The following is a 21,127-nucleotide window of genomic DNA, read 5'->3' as shown; positions in this document are numbered from 1 at the left end:
TACAATTTTGCAGTCAGGGTGCGTGGGATAACCACAAGAGTGCTCTTGCTATCATACAAAATCACACCCCAGACCATAACTCCAGGTAAAGGTCCAGCATGTCTAGCACGCAGGCAACTTGGGTGCAGGCCTCCTGCTAACTGGCACTGAGGCAGTTTTCATCAGAAAACGCAACAGACCTGCACCTGTCCCTCCAATGAGCTCTTGTTTGACACCACTGAAATCACAAATGGCAGTGGTTTGGGGTCAGGGGAGTGCATATAGCAGGGTGTGTGGCTCGGAGCTGTCCTTGAAGTCAGTGTGGCGCCATCTGCTGCTCAAATCACTTTTGCAAATGCAGTGAGATGCAACAGAACCATACACCAAACATGATGGTCTTTCCTTTCTATTGTCCCACGTGGCCGTCCAGATCCTGGTTTTCTCGCGACCATACATTCTTGTGACCGACACTGCCAGCAATCATGTACACTGGCTACATTCCTGCCAAGTACTTCTGCCGTATCGCAGAAGGAACATCCAGCTTATCGTAGCTATATTACACGACCTTGTTCAAATTCAATGAAGTGTTGACAATGGCATATTTTTTGCCTTAAAGACATTACTGACTAACATCAACTCACCACGTCCAGTCTCAAAGGTAACTAATGCTCACAACCATTACATTGTGTTTTTGAAGCAAACCTGATTTGCATCCTCACCATGGCACTACTAGCACCTATCTTGTGCAACTGGTGCGAAATTGGAATAGATATCATCTTTCAGATGTAGGAACATGCCTACTAACATTCATTTGTCACGCAACTCCTCCTTGGGGCTGCTATTTTTTTTTTTTTTTTTTTCCGGCAGTGTACTGTATTTTATAGATATGTGGAATACAATTTAGAATGGCTATATTACATCAGCATTTTTGCTTTACCTTCTATTTAGGGATTACAAATAATGTGTACCAAGAGTTGTTTATAACCTGGAAAAGAGGTTACCACTAAAAATCATCATGTTAAAGAAACTTCAGAATAAAGTCTTCACATACTTAGTGCATATAATAGATTGCAGATATGTATTACAGGCCATTAAAATGCCTGAAAAGTAAAAGTGGTATGTTTGCAGATGATGTTTAAAAGTATTCTCTTTACTTGTGGATGTGAACCAAATATAAAATAAAATTAAAGTTAATTTCCTTAGAAAATGTGTGTGTGTGTGTGTGTGTGTGTGTGTGTGTGTGTGTGTGTGTGTGTGTGTGTGTGTGTGAGAGAGAGAGAGAGAGAGAGAGAGAGAGAGAGAGAGAGAGAGAGAGAGAGAGAATGAATGAATGAATGAATGAAGTATTGCGTGTCCTCAGCCATGAAAAACTTAATGGTGGATGTCATTTGTTATAGGTTCTGAGTTATATTTTATGAATATTTAGTTTAATGATGTTCTGAGTTATATTTTATGAATATTTGGTTTAGTGTTATATATTAATATAACTGTTGTTCTTACAAGGGGAGGCCACGACGTTTGTAATGCAGATTTACTTCAGACTCCGAACACTCGTAGTACTCCATTAGCAAAACAAAATGTGTAAGCAGTAGTGCGTACTTCTCAAGCGTTATTGAGAAAATCGCAAGATAATTTTGGTCGTCAAATATATACCTGTGCGTGACCATTTTTACCATGAAGCGGCGGCAGCCAAGTGGAAGCCGGCACGGTAACTCAGCATGTTCAGTCAGAGGGTTGAGCTACCCTCTGTAATAAATAAATAAATAAATAAATAAATAAATAAATAAAAAAAAAAAGGTAAAAAAAGGTTGTGAACGGATCAACAAACAACCTGAACGAGTGTCATTGGACGTCTGCCATGAACAAATTCAACGAACAATATAGAACAAAATAATATCAACAACAAAAAAGTTTTCAGCGTTCAAACCCCGTAACTGCGGGATCGAGTCCCGTTCGTCAGTTTTTAACAGTGTCTTTTTTTTTTTTTTTTACGTTACAATTGATATAATGGGAAAAATACGTGTAATTGGATGGACTTTTATTCAATTTACAATGTTATTTGGCAGTCTACAAATTTTTATTATCACAAATAATATAATATTCATAACTATCGACTAGTAAACGACCAAGCGCATAAAGTGATACTGAAAATATATGCTTGTCCGTGTCTTCAAAAAGGTTCGTATTTAATTGAAAGAGAACGAGAAATTGCTTCTCGTGAAGACAATATTAAAATACACTCGATACTGCATGACCAATTATCAGTGCCGATATTTAAGGAAATACCCTGCTATGCATGGTTTGCTTCCAAATTATTGGCTGAAAGAGATGTTTTTGAAAATGTTAACAATGTTTGTTTTTCCACGGAAAACCTCAAAAGAGATGTTTTTGAAAATGTTAACAATGTTTGTTTTTCCACGGAAAACCTCAAAAGACCTTGCATATGCAGAAACATAGCATTTATTCAATGTAACTGGTGCCGTTTAACTTTATGTTTTCCATGTTTTTACGAAAAATGTCATCCTGCAACTTGTACTCGTAATGTCGAAAGAGACTATTAATTGTACATCTTTCAAAAGCCGTCTGTGCCGGTCAAAACTTGCAGGTAACAAGTTGTTTCGGGCTCCTTCCAGGTATAAGGGATTTCTTAAATCACGGACAAGCATACATTTTCAGTATCACTTCATGCGTTTGGTCATTTACGAGTCGGTAGTTATGAATATTATATTATTTGTGACAATAAAAATACGCAGACTGCCAAATAACATTGTAAATTTAACAAAAGTTCATCCCATTACAAGTATTTTTCCCATTATATCAGTTGTAATATAAATAGTAAAGAAAATTACTGTGCTGAAAATGAATTATTAAAAAAAAAAAAAAAAAAAAAAAAAAAAAAAAAAAAAAAAAAAAAAAAAAAAAAACTGACGAACGGGACTCGATCACGCGATCACGGGGCTTGAATGCTAACCATTCAGCTGCCGCCGCTTCATGGAATAAATGGCCACACACAGGTATATATTTGATGACCGAAATTATCTTGCAATTTTCTCAATAATGCTTGAGAAGTACGTGCTAATGCTTACACATTTTGTTGTCCTCATGGAGTAATACGAGTGTACGAAGTTCGCAGTAAATCCGCGTTCCAAACATCGTGGCCTCCCCTTGTTAGAAGAGTACTGGTCGTTTGAAACAATTTCTACATAAATTTATCTGTATTATTGGAAGATTTTGTATACTTAAGTGTGATTTTAAAATAATCATCATCTTGGCCCTCTTTTTTTTTTTTTTGGTATGGGCAGGGTTTTCCTAAATGAGTTAAAGTGAGTGCTCAGATGGTTCCTGCAAGAACAACATTGATTATTTCCCATCCCATATATGTCCAAACTGAGCATGTGCTCCATTTCTAGTAACCTCATCATTGGTGATGCGTTAAACACTGGTCGTACTTCCTGCCTTCTTCCCCTCACCTTCTCAAAACGAGAGAATGCTTCTCTAACGTTCGCAATACCCCACTTTTGGCAGGTTTGTTGTAGTCATCCAGTGTATGACTGTCTTCGTCTGGCATATGTACTGGCTTTCGTTGACAATCAACAAGCTAAATTAGTTTGTGGTGTAATTTTAGTCTTTTTTTTAACTGTAAATTTATTCTTTAATAATAGGTTTTATGAGATGATATATTTATTCCATCTACTTGCCTGTAGTTTTTTAATTTTTAGGCGCCTCTTGGTAACATACTCTACTTAACTATCATCCTAACATTGCTAAAATTATTTTTTTACTGTTAAAAAGAGAAAGCTGTGGGCTTAATCTAACATGGGCAGCCATCAGCAGTACAGTCAGTGTTGGCATTGGTGATGGTTGGGGCAGTTGGCTCTCCCTGGAGGTACGACGTTAATGATGAGTAGTATTCCTCACCTTCCTAGACACTGACGTATTCTAGCCAGACAATCTCAGAAAATTGCGGATACACATATGTAAAAAGACTTCACTGTACTGCAATGATTTGCATGTATTATCAAGTGAATAAAGGTAATCATTTGTAGACTAGGATAGAACTGTATTGGTGAAGGTGACTAGTGGTACAGCCTATGCATCTTTATCTTCACTGCCCTTTACTACCAGTCCCCCCCCCCCTTTCCCCCCCCCCCCCCCCCCCCCCCTCAATCCATACATGACAGCCTGATGTAATGCATGATTTTGTTACTTGTGCCATAACAATCCTACAGTTATCAACATTTGTCAGTTGCTTGTAAAAGATTCAGTATTACCAATACCAGCATGTACAACCATACTCTGAAAATCAGTCCAAAGACCATAACAGGTACTGCCATATTCGTGTAGCATTAACCGCTTACCATCTCTGCAGGATCATTATGCCGATACTGAAGACAAGGTTGTTTCCACATTTCACTGCACTCATAACCAGTAACAATGTGATTATGAATATGAGGAGAAATTGGGATCATGTGCTTAGCCTTTAGATTTTAGGCTTGTAGCTTTGTTAAATCCAAGCATTGTATGTTCTTTTGGTTATACACTTAATACTGGCAACTCTGGCAGTTATATTAGACTCAGTTTTCACCCATACCATTTTGAGATTTTTCATCCCAATCTGTCTGTACATGTAGCATGTACACGTTATGCGCACGTTGTCTTAGCAGTGTGTCCACTTGGTTATGCAGTTTTGCCAAAACTTCTTTTGGAATTTTCTCAAGGGCCCATTATGGACCCTCCTTAATATCATAAAAGTTTCTATGTAGTTTCCTTTCACACCAGTTTTAATTTTGGATCAAGGGAAAAGTCACGGAAAGTGCCTAGGAGAAGGCAGTCAACTTTTTTTTAAGCACAAAACTCATGAATTGAAGTTTAGAAGTGAGCAGATATCCTGTTTTGGTGAAGGAGCAATGAGTTGTCTTACTGCAACTATGATCTCTGTTTGCAAAATTCCTTTCAAAAAATACTTGCATACTGATAACAGTGAAAAGTTTAATCTTGAGGCAGACTATTACACAATAAGGTAGTCAGTTTGTCAGCAGCACTGTTCACCGTTTTAATTTTAATATTTTTATTATTTACTGTGTGGGCATTGGTGACTGTTTCATGGTTAAGTTTATTGTTGAGGAGCAGCTTGGTAATCTCACCCTTATAGATATTATGAACAGTGAACACAGAGAACTGTAATTATGTTTGCAGAGATAGTGTTTATTCTTTATATTCAGCTCATGTAAAAACTATTAATGAACAGACAGTAACTTCATGATTTTCAGGGGGTTCGGATTGGTCCTCTAATGGGCTTTCTGTGGCACACATACCAGATGTGCTGCCTCCGGTACACTCTTCAGAAGACTGGCAAGCAGCATTTGGATTTTCAAACCGAACAAAAGAAACCACAACTTCACAAGATAAGAGTGTCCGTGAAGATAGTATGGGTGACGACGATGATGATGAGGAGGAGGAGGAGGAGGAGGAGGAGGAGGAGGAAGAGGAAGAGGAAGAAGAGGAGGAGGAGGATGAAGATGAGGAGGTGGAAGATGAAGAGGATGAAGAAGAAGAAGAAGAAGAGGAGGAGGAGGAAGAGGATGAGGAGGAGGAGGAGGGGGCTGAAAATGGTGAAAAATCAGTAAGAATTGCTTCGGAACGATTTAAAAATGCGCAAGGGGGCTACAGAATTAATAATATTGAACATATTATACGCAAAATGCACAAGCTCCCTTTCAGTGAAGTAAATGGTGTGGACAGCAGTGTTATTGTTAACTGTGAAACTACAAAAATTGCTTCAGGAAATGGGTATGTTTTCCACAAGGTGCTTTCTAATGGGTTTGTTGAAGATCCAACAGTATACGTGATAGGCAGCAGTCGTCATGAATTCTCAGGTCTCCAGAATGGCTCGATGCAACATGTGCGTAATGGATTCTCTTCAAAGAGTGTAGACAAACGCTACCCCGATATTCACAGGAGGCGGGAACACCGTAAAGAAAAGCAAGGTTGTGTGTCTAATAGTAATAGAGGAGTTGTGAAGCAATCTAGGAAGAACAATCGTAGTGCTACGGTTAGTGAACTGCCACACCACAGTTGTGACACGAATGATTCTTCTTTGGAAGATGATCGTTTTTCAAGCTACGGTGGCTTGGAAAGACAGAGAAACGGTAATGACTCTTCAGACAGCTGTGGGGATGTAGATAGAGAGGATGAGTTCTGTGAAAGGGTCAAAGAAGAAATCAAACAAGAAGACAATATACGTGCCCCAGATGATGAACTGGACTTCGATCCTTTCCATGAAACCCAGAAGGCCTTGGCTGAAATGATTGAGAAAGAGACAATGATGTTGTCTGTTAGGCAGCAGGAAAGTTGTGGGAATGACCAAGTGCAGCACATCCATCTGAAACAGCATCAGCGGCAACACCACCAACAGCAGCATCACCACTACCATCACCACCACCACCATCACCACCATCACCACCACCATAGCCACCACCACCACCAGCAACAACAGCAGCAACGGCAACACCACCACCAACAACAACACCAGCAGCAGCAACAACAACATCAACAGCAGCAGCAGCAGCAACAACAACATTATCAGCATGGGGGTCACAGTTTTCATGGATCAGCCAGTACACAACAGCAGTTTCTGTATGGAGGGAAGATACTTCCACCATACACTAATGGTGCAAGTTCATATCTCCTTCATAATCAAAGGTAAAAGAAATAGAGTTTTTTTTATATGTAATTTTGTATAACTTTGCACTTTTGAGAACTTATTGCTGTTAATTGAAATGCAGAAAAGGCTGAGCACTAAATAAATGCACAAACACTGAAGTGAAGCACGCAAGTTGGATATCCAAGTTAAGGCCAATTCACATTGGCCGCCAGGACATGGCACCATCTCGTCAAGGTGTATTCACACTGTCAGTCACATCACAGCGTGTAAAGTCAGTTAAAGTCATGTGATATCAACACCCATGGCTGTCCTCAACTGTTTTTTTGTGCGAGTTGCTATCTTCACAAGATTACTTTCAACTGTTTCTACGTGCAAAGTGCACACACAAAAAGCGATAGCTTACGCTAAGGTGAAAGTCATGGGATAGCAATATGCACATATACAGATGGCGATAGTGTCACCTACACAAGGTATAAAAGGACAGTGCATTGGCAGAGCTGTCATTTGTACTCAGGTGATTCATGTGAAAAGGTTGCCAACATAATTACAGCCACACAACGGAGTTAACAATCTTTGTACACAGAATGGTAGTTGGAACCTTCCACTTTGGAAATAATTAGGGAATTCAATACTCCATGATCCACAGTGTCAAGAGTGTGCTGACAATACCGAATTTCAGTCACTACCTCTCACCACAGATAGTGCAGTGGCCAACAGCCTTCATTTACCAGCTGAGAGCAGTGGTGTTTGCATAGAGTTGGCAGTACTAACAGAGAAGCAACAGTGATTGAAATAATCACAGAAATCATTGTGGGACATATGGCAAACATATCTGTTAGGACATTTCAGTGAAATTTGGCTTTAACAGGCTATGTCAGCAGATGATGTGTGCGAGTGCCTTTGCTAAAAGCGCGTCGTCACCTGCAGCACCTCTCCTGGGCTTGTGACCATATTGGTTGGACCCTAGATGACTGGAAAACCATGGCCTGGTCAGATGAGTCCTGATCTCAGTTGGTAAGAGCTGTGTGGCACAGACCTCTTGAAGCCGTGGACCTAAGTTGTCAACATGGCACTGTGCAAGCTAATGGTGACTCCATCAACTGAACTAATCATTGACTCAAAATGGCTATGTTCGCCTACTTGGAGACAATTTGCAGCCATTCATGGACTTCTTGTTCCCAAAGAGCAATGGAATTTAATTGACTTGAAGAACATTCTGGACAATTTGAGTGAATGATTTGGCCCCCTGACTGCCTGACATGAATCCCATTGAATAATTATTGGACATATTGAGAGGCTAGTTTATGCACAAAATCCTGCACCTGCAGTACTTGCACAATTATGGATGGCTATAGAGGCAGCATGGCTCAGTATTTCTGCAGGGAATTTCCAACAACTTGTTGAGTCCATGCCATGTCGAGCTGCTGCACTATGCCAAGGAAAAGGAGGTCTGACATGATATTACAAGGTCTCCCATGGTTTTTGTCACCTCAGTGTATATATGTGTATGCTGGAGACCACATCTGAGCAAAAATGGCATTCATTGGACTCAAGTGTTTTGCAGCTTGCAGACCTATCTTGTATATTAGAGAAGGAAGACAGAAGTGCAGAACAATGCAAAAAAAGAGTGTGGGACTGAAAAATATCATTATGTGGTACAGAAGGGGAATTTCACACATTATACAAGGAGCTCGAGGGGGAAGAATCTGTGTTTTATAAATATTTGAGAAAGTCAAATCGTTTTTCATTTCTTATGTCAAATTGCACCCATAATTACTACAAGGAACACAGTGTTATGGGCTGCCATAGTGAAATCTCTCTCAATATCTTTCCCTTCAAGATACAGCCCCAATACTTGTCAATGTCTGCAGAATCCAGGCAATTTTAGCTATGTCCAAAAAATTATGTCTTGGAAAGTTGTAAACATGTAAATGTATAAACACAAAATTAACAACAGTTTAAGCCCAGTTTGTCTATGAACAAAATCCAGTCTGGTATGACATGGACAAATTATATTATTTAAATAACATTGTTTTTGTAAAATTAAGAGTCATACATTCGTATAAGTAGAGTAAATGAGTTCATAAATACACAATGATCAGTGCTGAATGTAGAATTTAAATGCAATATCACTTTTTGCATGGAATCTAACTGCTTTTTAGTATGGAATATTTTAAAACAGGGTTCCATACATAACCCCACATAGCTCTGTCCACACTGATACTTTGTCTTTCCCATTTCCTTTGATTTTGAAAAAAGGAACATGACACATGAGAGGCGTGCTTTTTTCTTGTGGATGGTAAATGTTTCAGGAAATGTCTGTGTGTCAGTCTGCCTACAGATCAGTTTCTGGTATTTGGAGCTGATGGCATATGATCTTGAGCCATCTTCATAGCAAGATTGGTAATGAAATCAGTTACTATCATTTTCTTGGTCTGTAATGAACTGTGTAACCAAAATGCATTTTAGACTCGTAGTAGGAGCAAATGAAAATACAGCTTCCACCACAATTTTACAGTTCTGTGCCTGAACTCACTTTACTGCAGTCACTGGTCTCCAAGGTCCACTCCAACCTTGTTCACTTCAATTAACTAAGATGTGAAGGGGCTACATGTCTTGTGAACAATGAATGTGCATCCTTTTTGTCCTTCCACTTCATTGCCAGGACATTTACTTTTTGTCTGTTTGTCATTTCATCCTTCTTCAATTTAGGTGTAATCAAATGTTCAGGCACTGACTCTCTGTTCTTATTTACAGTCCTACAACACCATTACCTTTGCAAGATAACTGCTCAAAGACTTCTGGACTAGCATAGGATCTATCGAATAACTAAACAGTATGTCCTCATTCAAGCAACTGCTGCTAGACAGCAGCCTTATAACAACAACTGCTGCTGATGAATTGTCATTGTTGTGCTTTCCAGTATAAACTTTTAAGTTTGCAACATAGCTACTGTTAGTGTCAGCATGTATAACTTCAGTCCATACTTCTGTGGTTTATTTTGCATGTAAATGTGAAAACTGACATGGCCACAGAATGGGCATATACATTGATCAATTTTTCAGAAAGCCATCAGCTCGAACGTATTGCTCTTTCAAATTACTGTAGCAAGGAAGCACTTTGAAAAGTGGATGAAAGCCTCCTGCTGGTTTCTTTTGGTCAGAGTTATCAACAGTATGAAGACATAAAAACATTTGCATGAAATGTAAATGACTCATTATTTGCAGACAAAAATTACAAATGACTACATTGTTAGTGCTCCAGTGATCTGATAATTTTGGCCTATGTGACACACACACGACGCACAATGCTCAAAAAGCCATCTAATTTCAGCTAGAGATACTGGCTTCCAGGAACTGAGTACTGAATGAAGTTTCGCTTTATTTTTCCAGAACTTTCTTTGAATTATTTGTGATGCATAGAGACTTGAGACTTCAGTCATTTTGTATCCTCGTCAGTTATGTGAATACACTAACAAAACTAGCACTGAACTCAGGTGATCAGTGTCCGGAGCTCTGTTCAGTGGTATTTCTGGAGCAGCCTCACATTCACTTCATTCACCAATTTCTGTCATGGAAGGAGCAGTAGCACTATATTCATTATCACTACTGTAGTTTTCTGATGAACTGCTTTCGGCTGATTCTTCAACTAAAAAAATGGGAAGAGACATAAAAACTACTAATTTTGTGAACTTACACATGCTATTTATCTGCTTTTGTCAAATGCTGTAAATATGTTTTGTTGTAGAATTTTACAAAAAAACATACTCCAGAAGACAACTGTTTCACCCAAGTCGTCATCTTCAGCATCAAGAATATAGACAATGTCACCAAAATTCAGCAAATTGACAATTTCTTCATCAGATAAACCAAAACGTGCCGCATCTGTTACAAAGTATACCAATAATGTGCTCTATTATCAGTCGAAAACAAAACTCATAATGAATGAAGTAGCATGAAAACAAGATGCACATTCATGTCATCTGTCCACACTACTAGTAACTACAGTATAAACATCATATACCAATAGTCAGAAGTGCGAAAACAAAACACAGAGCTTTTTAATCAACACAGTAGACGCCCGTAGAACCTACGGGCTAGGTGCTTTTGGAAGGATGCACGGTGCATAGAATCTACAGGCTTGGCACTTAGTGGTAATAGTTAAAAGTGCCTTACTGTGCTGGGGTTAGCTAGTGAAATCGCATAAATATTGACCACTGGTGCTTGCAAAACTGTTTCACACCCAATCCAGAGAGCTAAAAAACAGTAAATAAGCCTACCACAAACACACATTGAAATGAACAACTCTATTACACTAGTATCTGGACACCCCCAAAAACATGCATTTTTCACATTAGGTGCATTTTGATGCCACCTGCTGGCAGGTACTCCATCTCAGTGACCTCAGTAGTCAATAGACATCGTCAGAGCAGAATGGGGTGCTGCACGGAACTCACGGACTTCAAACGTGGTCAGGTGATAGGGTGTCACTTACGTCATATGACTGCATGCAAGACTTACACACTCCTAAACATCTGTAGGTCCACTGTTTCTCATGTGATAGTGAATGGAAACGTGAAGGGACACATACAGCACTAAAGCGTACAGGTCGACCTCATCTTCTGACTGACAGAGACCGCTGACAGTTGAAGAGGGTCGTAATGTGTAATAGCCAGACATCTATCCAGACCATCACACAGGAATTCCAAACTGCACCAGGATCCACTGCAAGTACTAAGACAGTTTGGCGGGAAGTGAGAAACCTGGGATTTCAAGGTCGAGCGGCTGCTCATAACTCACACGTCACGCCAGTAAATGCCAAATGACGCCTCGCCTGGTGTGTAGGGAGTGTAAACATTGGAGAATTGAACAGTGGAAAAACATTGTGTGGTGTGAAGAATCACGGTACACAATGTGGCTATCCGATGGCAGGGTGTGGGCATGGTGAATGCTCGGTGAACGTTATCTGCCAGCACGTGTAGTGCCGTCAGTAAAATTCAGAGGCGGTCGTGTTATGGTGTGGTCGTGTTTTTCACTAAGGGGACTTGCACCCCTTTTTGTTTTGCATGGCACTATCACAGCGGAGGCCTACACTGATATTTTAAGCACCTTCTTGCTTTCCACAGTTGAAGAGCAGTTCGAGGATGGCGATTGCATCTTTCAACATGATTGAGCACCTGTTCTTAATGCATGGCGTGTGGCGGAGAGTTTACATGACAATAACATTCCTGTAATGGACTGGCCTGCACAAAGTCATGACCTGAATCGTATAGAACACCTTTGGGATGTTTTGGAGAGCCAACTTTGTGCCAGGCCTCACCGATCGACGTCAGTACCTCTCCTCAGTGTAGCACTCCGTGAAGAATGGGCTGCTATTCCCCAAGAAACCTTCCTGCACCTGGTTGAACGTATGCCTGTGAGAGTGGAAGCTGTCATCAAGGCTAAGGGTGGGCCAACACCACAATGAATTCCTGCCTTACCGATGGAGGGTGCCACGAACTTGTAAGTCATTTTCAGTGAGGTGTCCAGATACTTTTAATCACATAATGTACATTACTTGATGGGTACTTCACAAAACAAGCATTTTGCCACTGTTGCAGTTTCTGAAGGTGACATTCCATTTCTGTATGAAACATTACAAATACCTGACAACATAGAAATAAATTCCACTTACTTGTCAATTTTATTCTGCCCACAGTAGTTTTTTTTTTTTTCCACTTCAAATTGCAGCCATATTGCAATCCATTTCATTGTAGAATATTAAATACGGCACTGGTATGTGTAAAAACCCACTTTATAAATGTAATAAAGGGCAAGTAATTTAGTGTAGTCAAGTCGTATGGTTCAGATTGCTGCCTGACTGCTTTTATCAATCTTTTGTGATTGATTATAAAATTATAAATTTCAACAAAAGAAGTAATAAAACAAAAAATTTATAACCAACAAAAAACAAACAAACACTAAGAATAACAAGTGATATCAACCCAAAAACCATGAAGAAACAAAATATGGAGATGAGTCCGTGGCTGCGTATCAGGAGAAGATGAAGTGGGGGGTTACAGGATCAACAACGGATGATAACATTAGCCATCATAACTTCTTTCCCGAGAAACCTTGACAGCGACATGACATGGTGGCCAGCTCAGATTGCTGCTATTTGAAATGAGTTGCAGAATGTTTTGACATGATGTGACGGCCAATATGAATTGGCCTTTAGTGTACAGCACAGTATTTCTGTACATAGCTAGGTTTCAACACATTTTCAGTATGCTGAGTGGTTGTTTTGTCTCAGATAATTGTTTGTATTCCACATAGTATTTTCTGTTGTTGTTCTAAATTCTGTTACAGAGAAATTATTATTTTTTTCAGGCTGTGACAAATGCCATTAATTTCTTGAAATTAATTGTTCATAACCAAATCTGTTCTGTTTTGCTGCATTGTTGCTTGCAGATCTTGTCCATTATAAAATCACACACAGTGATGAAATTTAGTGATAGGCAAAATGCTAATGCTTGGATAAAATTACTTTGTGATTGACATATCAGCAAGTTGAGCAGTAGGGGCCATGCATCAGCCAATTGCAGCTGTTTCTTGGGCTCCACATGCTCATTGTGTTGCCTGTTCTGAAGAGAGAAGTCTTGCCAGGTGATGTGGACTGCAGGAGTTGGGAGGGGCTGGCAGGACAGACTGGAAGGGTGGGGGGGGGGGGGGGGGGGAGGGGAGGGACTGCCTAATATGTAGTGATTTTTTTACATGTTTTGTAGTGCCACTACAAAAATATTTTTTGCAAATAAGACAAAACTGTATGTACTGCTGAATTTAGTTCTCTGATAAACATTTTAGTTTCTGCACATAAATATATAAAAGAGCAATGTCAAATTCACAGTCTTTAACAGCCATTCATAAACAAACACTTTATAGTGGAAGGAGGGCCATGTCTCACTGCAATGTGGAGTACACAAAATTTACATGGTTGCTGTATAATGCTTAGCACCAAAGTCAAAATTGTCCGTATGTGCAATGCTGCATTCATTTGAGTGTATTGTACTTAAATTATTGGGTACTTCGTGACATATGTGACCCAATGCTCATCTTTTTGCTGTTATTCACATATAACATGTGCTTATTGTGTCATTACACATTGCTGGTCCTACAGCAGCAGCACTTCCCACCACTGCCTTCCCCACTACCTACAAAGACATTAACAGCAGTCTGTAAACAAACAACTTATTTCTCTTTTGGTGCGTGTGCAACTGTTGATCACATGAGCACGTGGCATGTTGCCTGAGTTGGCAACTATGCTCTGCACCAGTGCATTCTGTAAGTAATAAAGTAATTTTAATCGAAGTATAGCGTACTGCAAAAATGTTTAGCTGCACGACTTGGCGAATAGTTGTAGTGAACAAAGGCATAAATTGAAGGATTTCATAAATAATAGGTAACTGCTATTACCTGTTTCCACCGCTTCACAGTTAATGTTAAAGTAAAGTTATAAAGCACTAGAACTTCATGCAACTGTTCTTCTGTGAAATTACTGTTGTCGTCGTCGTCGTCGTCGTCGTCGTCGTCATCATCATCATCATCATCATCATCATCATCATCATCATCATCTTGGAAAGGATGAAGAAATCAGCCAACTAGTTTCATAACACAATTTAATTATAACCCTTGAAGTACGTTCTAATAAACCTGTGTTGGGCAGCTGGTTGACTGTCTCCGCCCCCCCCCCCCCCCCTCCCCCCGCCACCACCAAGACTATCATCTTACAATTGCTGTTTGCACCACTGTTCAGGATTTTAAATCATCATCAATAATAATAATAATAATAATTGTTTGGTTAACTGCCCTCATTCTGCTCTTTGTTTCTCAGTGCATTTGTCCTAAGTCAGAGGTATTGCAGCAGTCAATTTCAGTTTAGCCACTCAGTTAGGTTTAATAACTTTCCTTCAGCTCCATTCTGTTTACACCATATTTCCTATTTCATCATCTTATCAGTACAAAAAAATAGACAAACAGCAGTGTCTCTCTATTTGTTTCCACCATATTTGTAATTACCTTCAATAAACTGCCTGAGTTTTGTGACATATTGTTTATAAAGATCTTCATTGTTTCCTATATAGTGTACTGGTACAATATGAAACAAGTCATGTCAGTTATGTGATCAATGCCACTACTGTGAACCTAAAAGGTATCTTTCAGTATTATTGTGTAGATTAAAATGTCAGTGGTTCTCTTTTAAGTATTATACACTACTGGCCATTAAAATTGCTACACCAAGAAGAAATGCAGATGATAAACAGGTATTCATTGGGCAAATATATTATACTAGAACTGACATGTGATTACATTTTCACGCAATTTGGGTGCATAGACCCTGAGAAATCAGTACCCAGAACAACCACCTCTGGCCGTAATAACGACCTTGATACGCCTGGGCATTGAGTCAAACAGAGCTTGGATGGCATGTACAGGTACAGCTGCCCATGCAGCTTGAACACGATACCACAGTTCATCAAGAGTAGTGACTGGCGTATTGTGATGAGCCAGTTTCTTTGCCACCATTGACCAGACGTTTCCAGTTGGTGAGAGATCTGGAGAATGTGCTGACCAGGGCAGCTGTCGAACATTTTCTGTATCCAGAAAGGCCCGTACAGGACCTGCAACATGCGGTCGTGCATTATCCTGCTGAAATGTAGTGTTTCGCAGGGATCGAATGAAGGGAAGAGCCACGGGTCGTAACACATCTGAAATGTAATGACCACTGTTCAAAGAGTCGTCAATGCGAACAAGAGGTGACTGAGACGTGTAACCCATGCCACCCCGTACCGTCACGCTGGGTGATACGCCAGTATGGCGATGACGAATACATGCTTCCACTGTGCGTTCACCGTGATGTCGCCAAACACGGATGCGACCATCATGATGCTGTAAACAGAACCTGGATTCATCCGAAAAAATGAAGTTTTGCCATTCGTGCACCCAGGTTCGTCTTCAAGTACACCATTGCAAGTGCTTCTGTCTGTGATGCAGCATCAATGGTAACCGCAGCCGCGGTCTCAGAGCTGATAGTCCATGCTGCTGGAAACGTCGTCGAACTGTTCGTGCAGGTAATTGTTGTCTTGCAACGGTCCCCATCTGTTGACTCAGGGATCCAGATGTGGCTGCACGATCTGTTACAGCCACGCGAATAAGATGTCTGTCATCTCAACTGCTAGTGACATGAGACCGTTGGGATCCAGCGCAGCGTTCCGTATTACCCTACTGAACCCACCGATTCCATATTGTGATAACAGTCATTGGATCTCGACCAATGCAAGCAGCAGTGTCGCGATACGATAAACTGCAATTGAGATAGGCTACTATTCGACCTTTATCAAAGTTGGAAACGTGATGGTACGCATTTCTCCTCCTTACACGAGGCATCACAACAACGTTTCACCAGGCAACGCCGGTCAACTGCTGTTTGTGTATGAGAAATCGGTCGGAAACTTTCCTCATGTCAGCATGTTGTAGGTGTTGCCACCGGTGCCAGCCTTGTGTGAATGCTCTGAAAAGCTAATCATTTGCATATCACAACATCTTCTTCCTGTTGGTTAGATTTCGCGTCTGTGGCACATAATATTTGTGGTGTAGCAATTTTAATGGCCAGTAGTGTAGTATTGTTCAGTTAACATCTTGAAAACTGCTATTTTTTCTATGGCGAACACACAATAAAAGTAAATACTTTCAGTAAATAAATCTTAAGTGCTGGTCTGTTAATACATTGATCAATTGAAGCTCAGGTTAGGTCATCTATAGTTCATTTTTATTTTGTCTGATTTCATGTACCACTTTTGAGTGAACCACTAATGGTGATGAAAATTGCACACTTTAGGACCACTGTGGAATTCACACAATAGCAAATGAAAGTCAACTAAAACCTATATTCAGCAGTAGTGAGATCTTTGATAAAATACAGTTTGTCAAAATTATAGTTAACAGAGCGATAGTTGCAAGAAACTTAATCCACTTAAGTAGAATGTCAGTCTACAAAAGAGGTTTTACAATGAGACTGACTGTTGAGAGTGAAATGAAACACTCTATCACCACATGGTATAACCAGAGAAATAAATGCAGACTTACGAAAACATCCAGTTCACTTGTGCACATGCTTATCAGCTGTAACATTGTAGTTGAAAGTTGCAACCACCCAACAGTGGACTAGGAACTTTACAGTTATACAAGTGACACACAAGACAAAATTTACTCTGTTCTAAAAGCATTACCAGCCAACTACCTTGAGAATTAGTTTGAAAGTCTATCTGACATGAAAACACTTAAGATTTTCTGAGCAATAGAATAGTTTTACTAGTGTAAAATATAACTCCCATCTTTGAAGCCATTTACGCCGACACTGGACTAAGAGATTGCGAGGCAGTTGTAGAAAAAATTATTGCCACAATATGAAGGACAACTATCTGCCACGGTAGCTGAATGGTAGCTGAATAGTTAGCATGACTGACAGCCATGCCAGGGATCTGGATTCAATTCCTGGTATTACCAGGGATTTTTCCATGGTGGCAGGACTGGTACAGGGTGTGCAGTCATCCTCTCAAGTCCAAGTGAGGAGCTTCTGAACCAATTGGTAATAATTACATGCTCAAGAAACATGACAGCAACCAGATGAGCTGTGTGCTGACCACATGCGCCTTCATACCACATGTGATGATGATACCATTGGCAGATGATGTCAGGGCAGTCAGTCGCCCAACTGACCCGTCTAGGGCCAGAATGCAGAACTTTACGTAGGGTACATAAAACATCTTCGTGTCCAGCGAACTGGGCATGTTTCCAGCCAAGCCTTCTCAAACAAAAGCTTAAACATTTCACTGTGGCAATAACCAAGGTGGCCTCAATCAAGTTTTGGAAAATAACTGGAGTCTTCCAGAAAAACAGATGGAACAACTAAAAATGATGAAGACCCTCCACAGCACAAGGAGAGTGTACTAAGTTTCAAAAGTAATAGTGATTGTTGCATAAAGGTTTTGAAGGAAAGTGGAGAATTGTAGCGTAAAAGTGCCTAAACGCAATCAGTTTATGGAAACATGCCTGTCTGTCAGAAGTACAATATGTCTTCAATGAAAGTTGTAGTTTTGAGGCAGCCAATAGTACATACTTAATGATACACAAGTAAAATGAAAGCTGACAACTCAACAATGCCCCAAAGGCCCAATGCAATTTGTGTCACATTTTACACAGATGTGATAGGTGCATTAGTGTCACTTGTAAATAAAATTTACTACAGATGATTAGAAGAGTAAATTTTGTCCCTGTGATCGCAAGACAATAAAAGTCACAGCTGCCTGAAAGACCAACAGCAGAACGTACCTCATAATTGCTGCCCAGCATCACAGATTTCTATCTGCTGCATAACACTGAAATTTATTTTGTGATGAAACAAAAGGGCCCAATTAGTTAAAAATTGCCCAACATAGAATTAAAGTGGTTTCCAAAAAAATAAATCTTTTGAACCCCCAACTCTCATTCTTCACACATGAGATCCTGAACTACGTGTCAAGATAACCGAATGGACTCGTGCTTTTGAACTTCTAGAAATCACTGTTTATGTAGAGAGTACATTTCTAAGATATACTTAGCTGCATTTGTGACGAGAGAGAGATTATTAATAGACTACGTGAACTTTTATTAATAGTCATGTTACCACCCATAGTAGATCATATCAAATCTTTAGCCAAGCAGGCAGGCTTATTCTTCTCTTTGCATGGATGTGTAAGCTAATTTCCGTGAGAAAATCTAAATTTGACAGGAAGAGTTCTATTTGGTTATGTTTTTAGGTGGTGTATTCCTTTATATTATCTGTAGCCACTTGTCTCATCTCATTCTCCAGTGCCAATTTTGTCAGTTCAGTTAACAATGAAATCCGGACAGTGTTTTCCATAATTTTCCGAAGTCAGTCAACAAGATGGCTTCTTCAGACAAACCCACAGTTATTGCCTTCCTAATTTATTCCATTGCTGATGATCTCAGTAGCAACACATCACTAAAAATAATGTGCTTCTGTCTTATTTTCCATGGGTCCATTGTGGGCAACTCAAATTTCCATTCTTTTAACATGGAACACTTCTTTGAATTTTAAAGTAATTAGCTTCACTTGCTGAACTGGCCTTCTTTGTATTATTATTATTATTATTATTATTATTATTATTACACTTTGTCCTATAATTCACTTTCTTATTTCATTTTAAACATTGGACAAATCTGAACAGCCATTATTAGTCAGACGTGCTCCTTTATTTTCACCATTTCCATGCTACATTACTTAAATCTTTTCTTACAAATATTAATATGAAAATTTATCATCAAATAAACCTAGAAAAATAAATATGAGTGTCAACTGTCCACACAGAGGCGCTCTGTTTCATACATGTGGATAATTTTGTTTTGGGCACACACCTGTCTTAATCAAAGAATTTTATTTATAGTTAATCAGTAGTTGTATTTATCCTTATGCCAAACATTCATTTGTTTGAGGATTTCATGCTAGACAGTTGCTATTTCGCGTTCATAGGCAATGTGGTGGTGTGTATCATTATAGTTGTCAGGTGATTCTTTTTATAAACAGTTGTTAACAGCTTATTCTGTAAATTGGTGCAAACATGGTGATTTTTCTAGGGACTGTTTTTATCATGTGATTTTAATATTTTGTGTTTTAGCTTCAAATTCAGTCAGAATCCCTTCATTTTGACACGATGCAGCCTGGCAGTTCTTTAGTCCCCCCCCCCCCCCCTCCCCCTAATCAGAAATTCCCAGCAACTTTAGCTTGGTCCGCTCTCGCCATCTACATTTACTGCTCAACAAGAGACGACACAGCACAGTCACTGTCAAAGCTGTCACATTACTTAACACTGTCACCTGTCATCTTATACTGTCACCTGTCATCTTATACTGTCACCTGTCATCTTATACTGTCACCTGTCATCTTATACTGTCACCTGTCATCTTATACTGTCACCTGTCATCTTATACTGTCACCTGTCATCTTATACTGTCCACTGGGGTATACAGAAAGAAATTTGCGAAGACTTTATGCCCTGGTATCAGCATGTCCTCTGTTTACGATCCTTGCCAGCTGCACAGTGAAATTGCACTGCAGTCACACACATTTATCCATCAGCTGTCAAAGTTTACAGTTCTGCATTTTCTGTCGATACCTCTATGAATATCAATTTGTGACCAATTTGTGTAACTACTTCGCAGTGCAACGGTTTTTTCTTAGGGTATATTTGAGAAAAAAAAGTTTGTATTAAGTATTTGAACTGATTATTACCAACATTATTCTTTTTTGCACGTGAAAATTTGTGTCTGCTCAGGCCAATTTAAATAACTTGCTTTTCAGGGTTTCACAAAATTCTCCTGCTAGAAGTAACACCAATGCAAGGCTGCCTCCTCCAGGCTTCTCAGCTGGACCCAATCACATGAATGCCTTTGGTCTTGGGATCCCTCGCGCTCCCACGACATCAGGTTTGTATATTTCTAAATAAATCAGTTCAGTCATAACTGAAGTAGTTTTGCTTTCTTGTGAAAAATTTTATTTCAGCAGGAGTGGTGGTGTTGTTTTTTTTATACATCAGCTGTTTATGTAGTTTGATAGGCTTTAATGCCATTATTCTTCCTTGCTTCATATTGTGGAAACATTTGTTTTCAGTTATGGCTTGTGGTGTCAGAAGCAAACCACATGAAACACAGTTGTACACATATAACTAAAATCAGAATATAAAGACTATAGATCTCAGACAGCCACAGGCCAGAATTTGGCAACTTCCATAGCACTGATAGTAACTTTTACTAAGTCTCCCATGGTGGACATAAGTGACATTGTGAGGCATGTTTAACCTTACAGTCAAAAGAACAAACTCCACACTGAAACCCCACCTCTGGCGACTGATTTTATTCCTTATGCTCCAGAAAGGATTTGGTCGAGTTACTTCTAGGTAGCCTCCTCTCCTGTATGACTGTGATGGAGTCCTTCGTGCATCAGTCATATTTCCAGGTGAAGTATTCTAGTGCGCCCTGTTTGTTTTTACTCTGGTAGTGCTGTAAGGATCTTGCATGCTGTAAGATAACTCTCTCTCAACTTCAGTCATAAACATGCTTACTGACAAGCAAACTGAGGAAAAATGTTGGATGTTCGGCTTTGGTCATGTTGTTGGTAGCTGCTACTCCCCTTGAAATGTCAGTAGGAGAAATTTCAATAAGACTAATATAACTTCTCCAGATGGGTGGTTGTAGACAGCCTGTAATACTGTCACATGTCTCATTGATTGCTACTACATCCATTATTTTGATACGATAAAAATTAATGAAAAGGAAGTTATGTCAGCTGGTGATGAAAAAGCTTGCATTCCAAATCTGGAACCATTTCTGGATATATACAGAGTGTTTCAGGAGAACTGATATGTTGTTATTAGAATAGATGCAACAACAT

General features: G+C 39.6%; 1 protein-coding gene across 1 annotated transcript in view; it reads left to right on the top strand.

The window, feature by feature from the left end:
• Nucleotides 1–21,127, top strand: part of LOC126470866 (myb-like protein Q) — a 188,716-nt gene that overhangs the window by 124,554 nt on the left and 43,035 nt on the right. Inside the window, exons 11-13 of the mRNA XM_050098881.1 lie at nucleotides 5,250–5,438; nucleotides 5,604–6,681; nucleotides 20,039–20,163. Of these exons, the coding sequence (XP_049954838.1) occupies nucleotides 5,250–5,438; nucleotides 5,604–6,681; nucleotides 20,039–20,163 (1,392 nt within the window). The remainder of the gene's footprint in view (nucleotides 1–5,249; nucleotides 5,439–5,603; nucleotides 6,682–20,038; nucleotides 20,164–21,127) is intronic.

The sequence above is a fragment of the Schistocerca serialis genome, chromosome 3, assembly GCF_023864345.2.
Source record: "Schistocerca serialis cubense isolate TAMUIC-IGC-003099 chromosome 3, iqSchSeri2.2, whole genome shotgun sequence".
Classification (NCBI taxonomy): domain Eukaryota; kingdom Metazoa; phylum Arthropoda; class Insecta; order Orthoptera; family Acrididae; genus Schistocerca; species Schistocerca serialis.
This window is presented reverse-complemented; position numbering and strand designations above follow the sequence as displayed.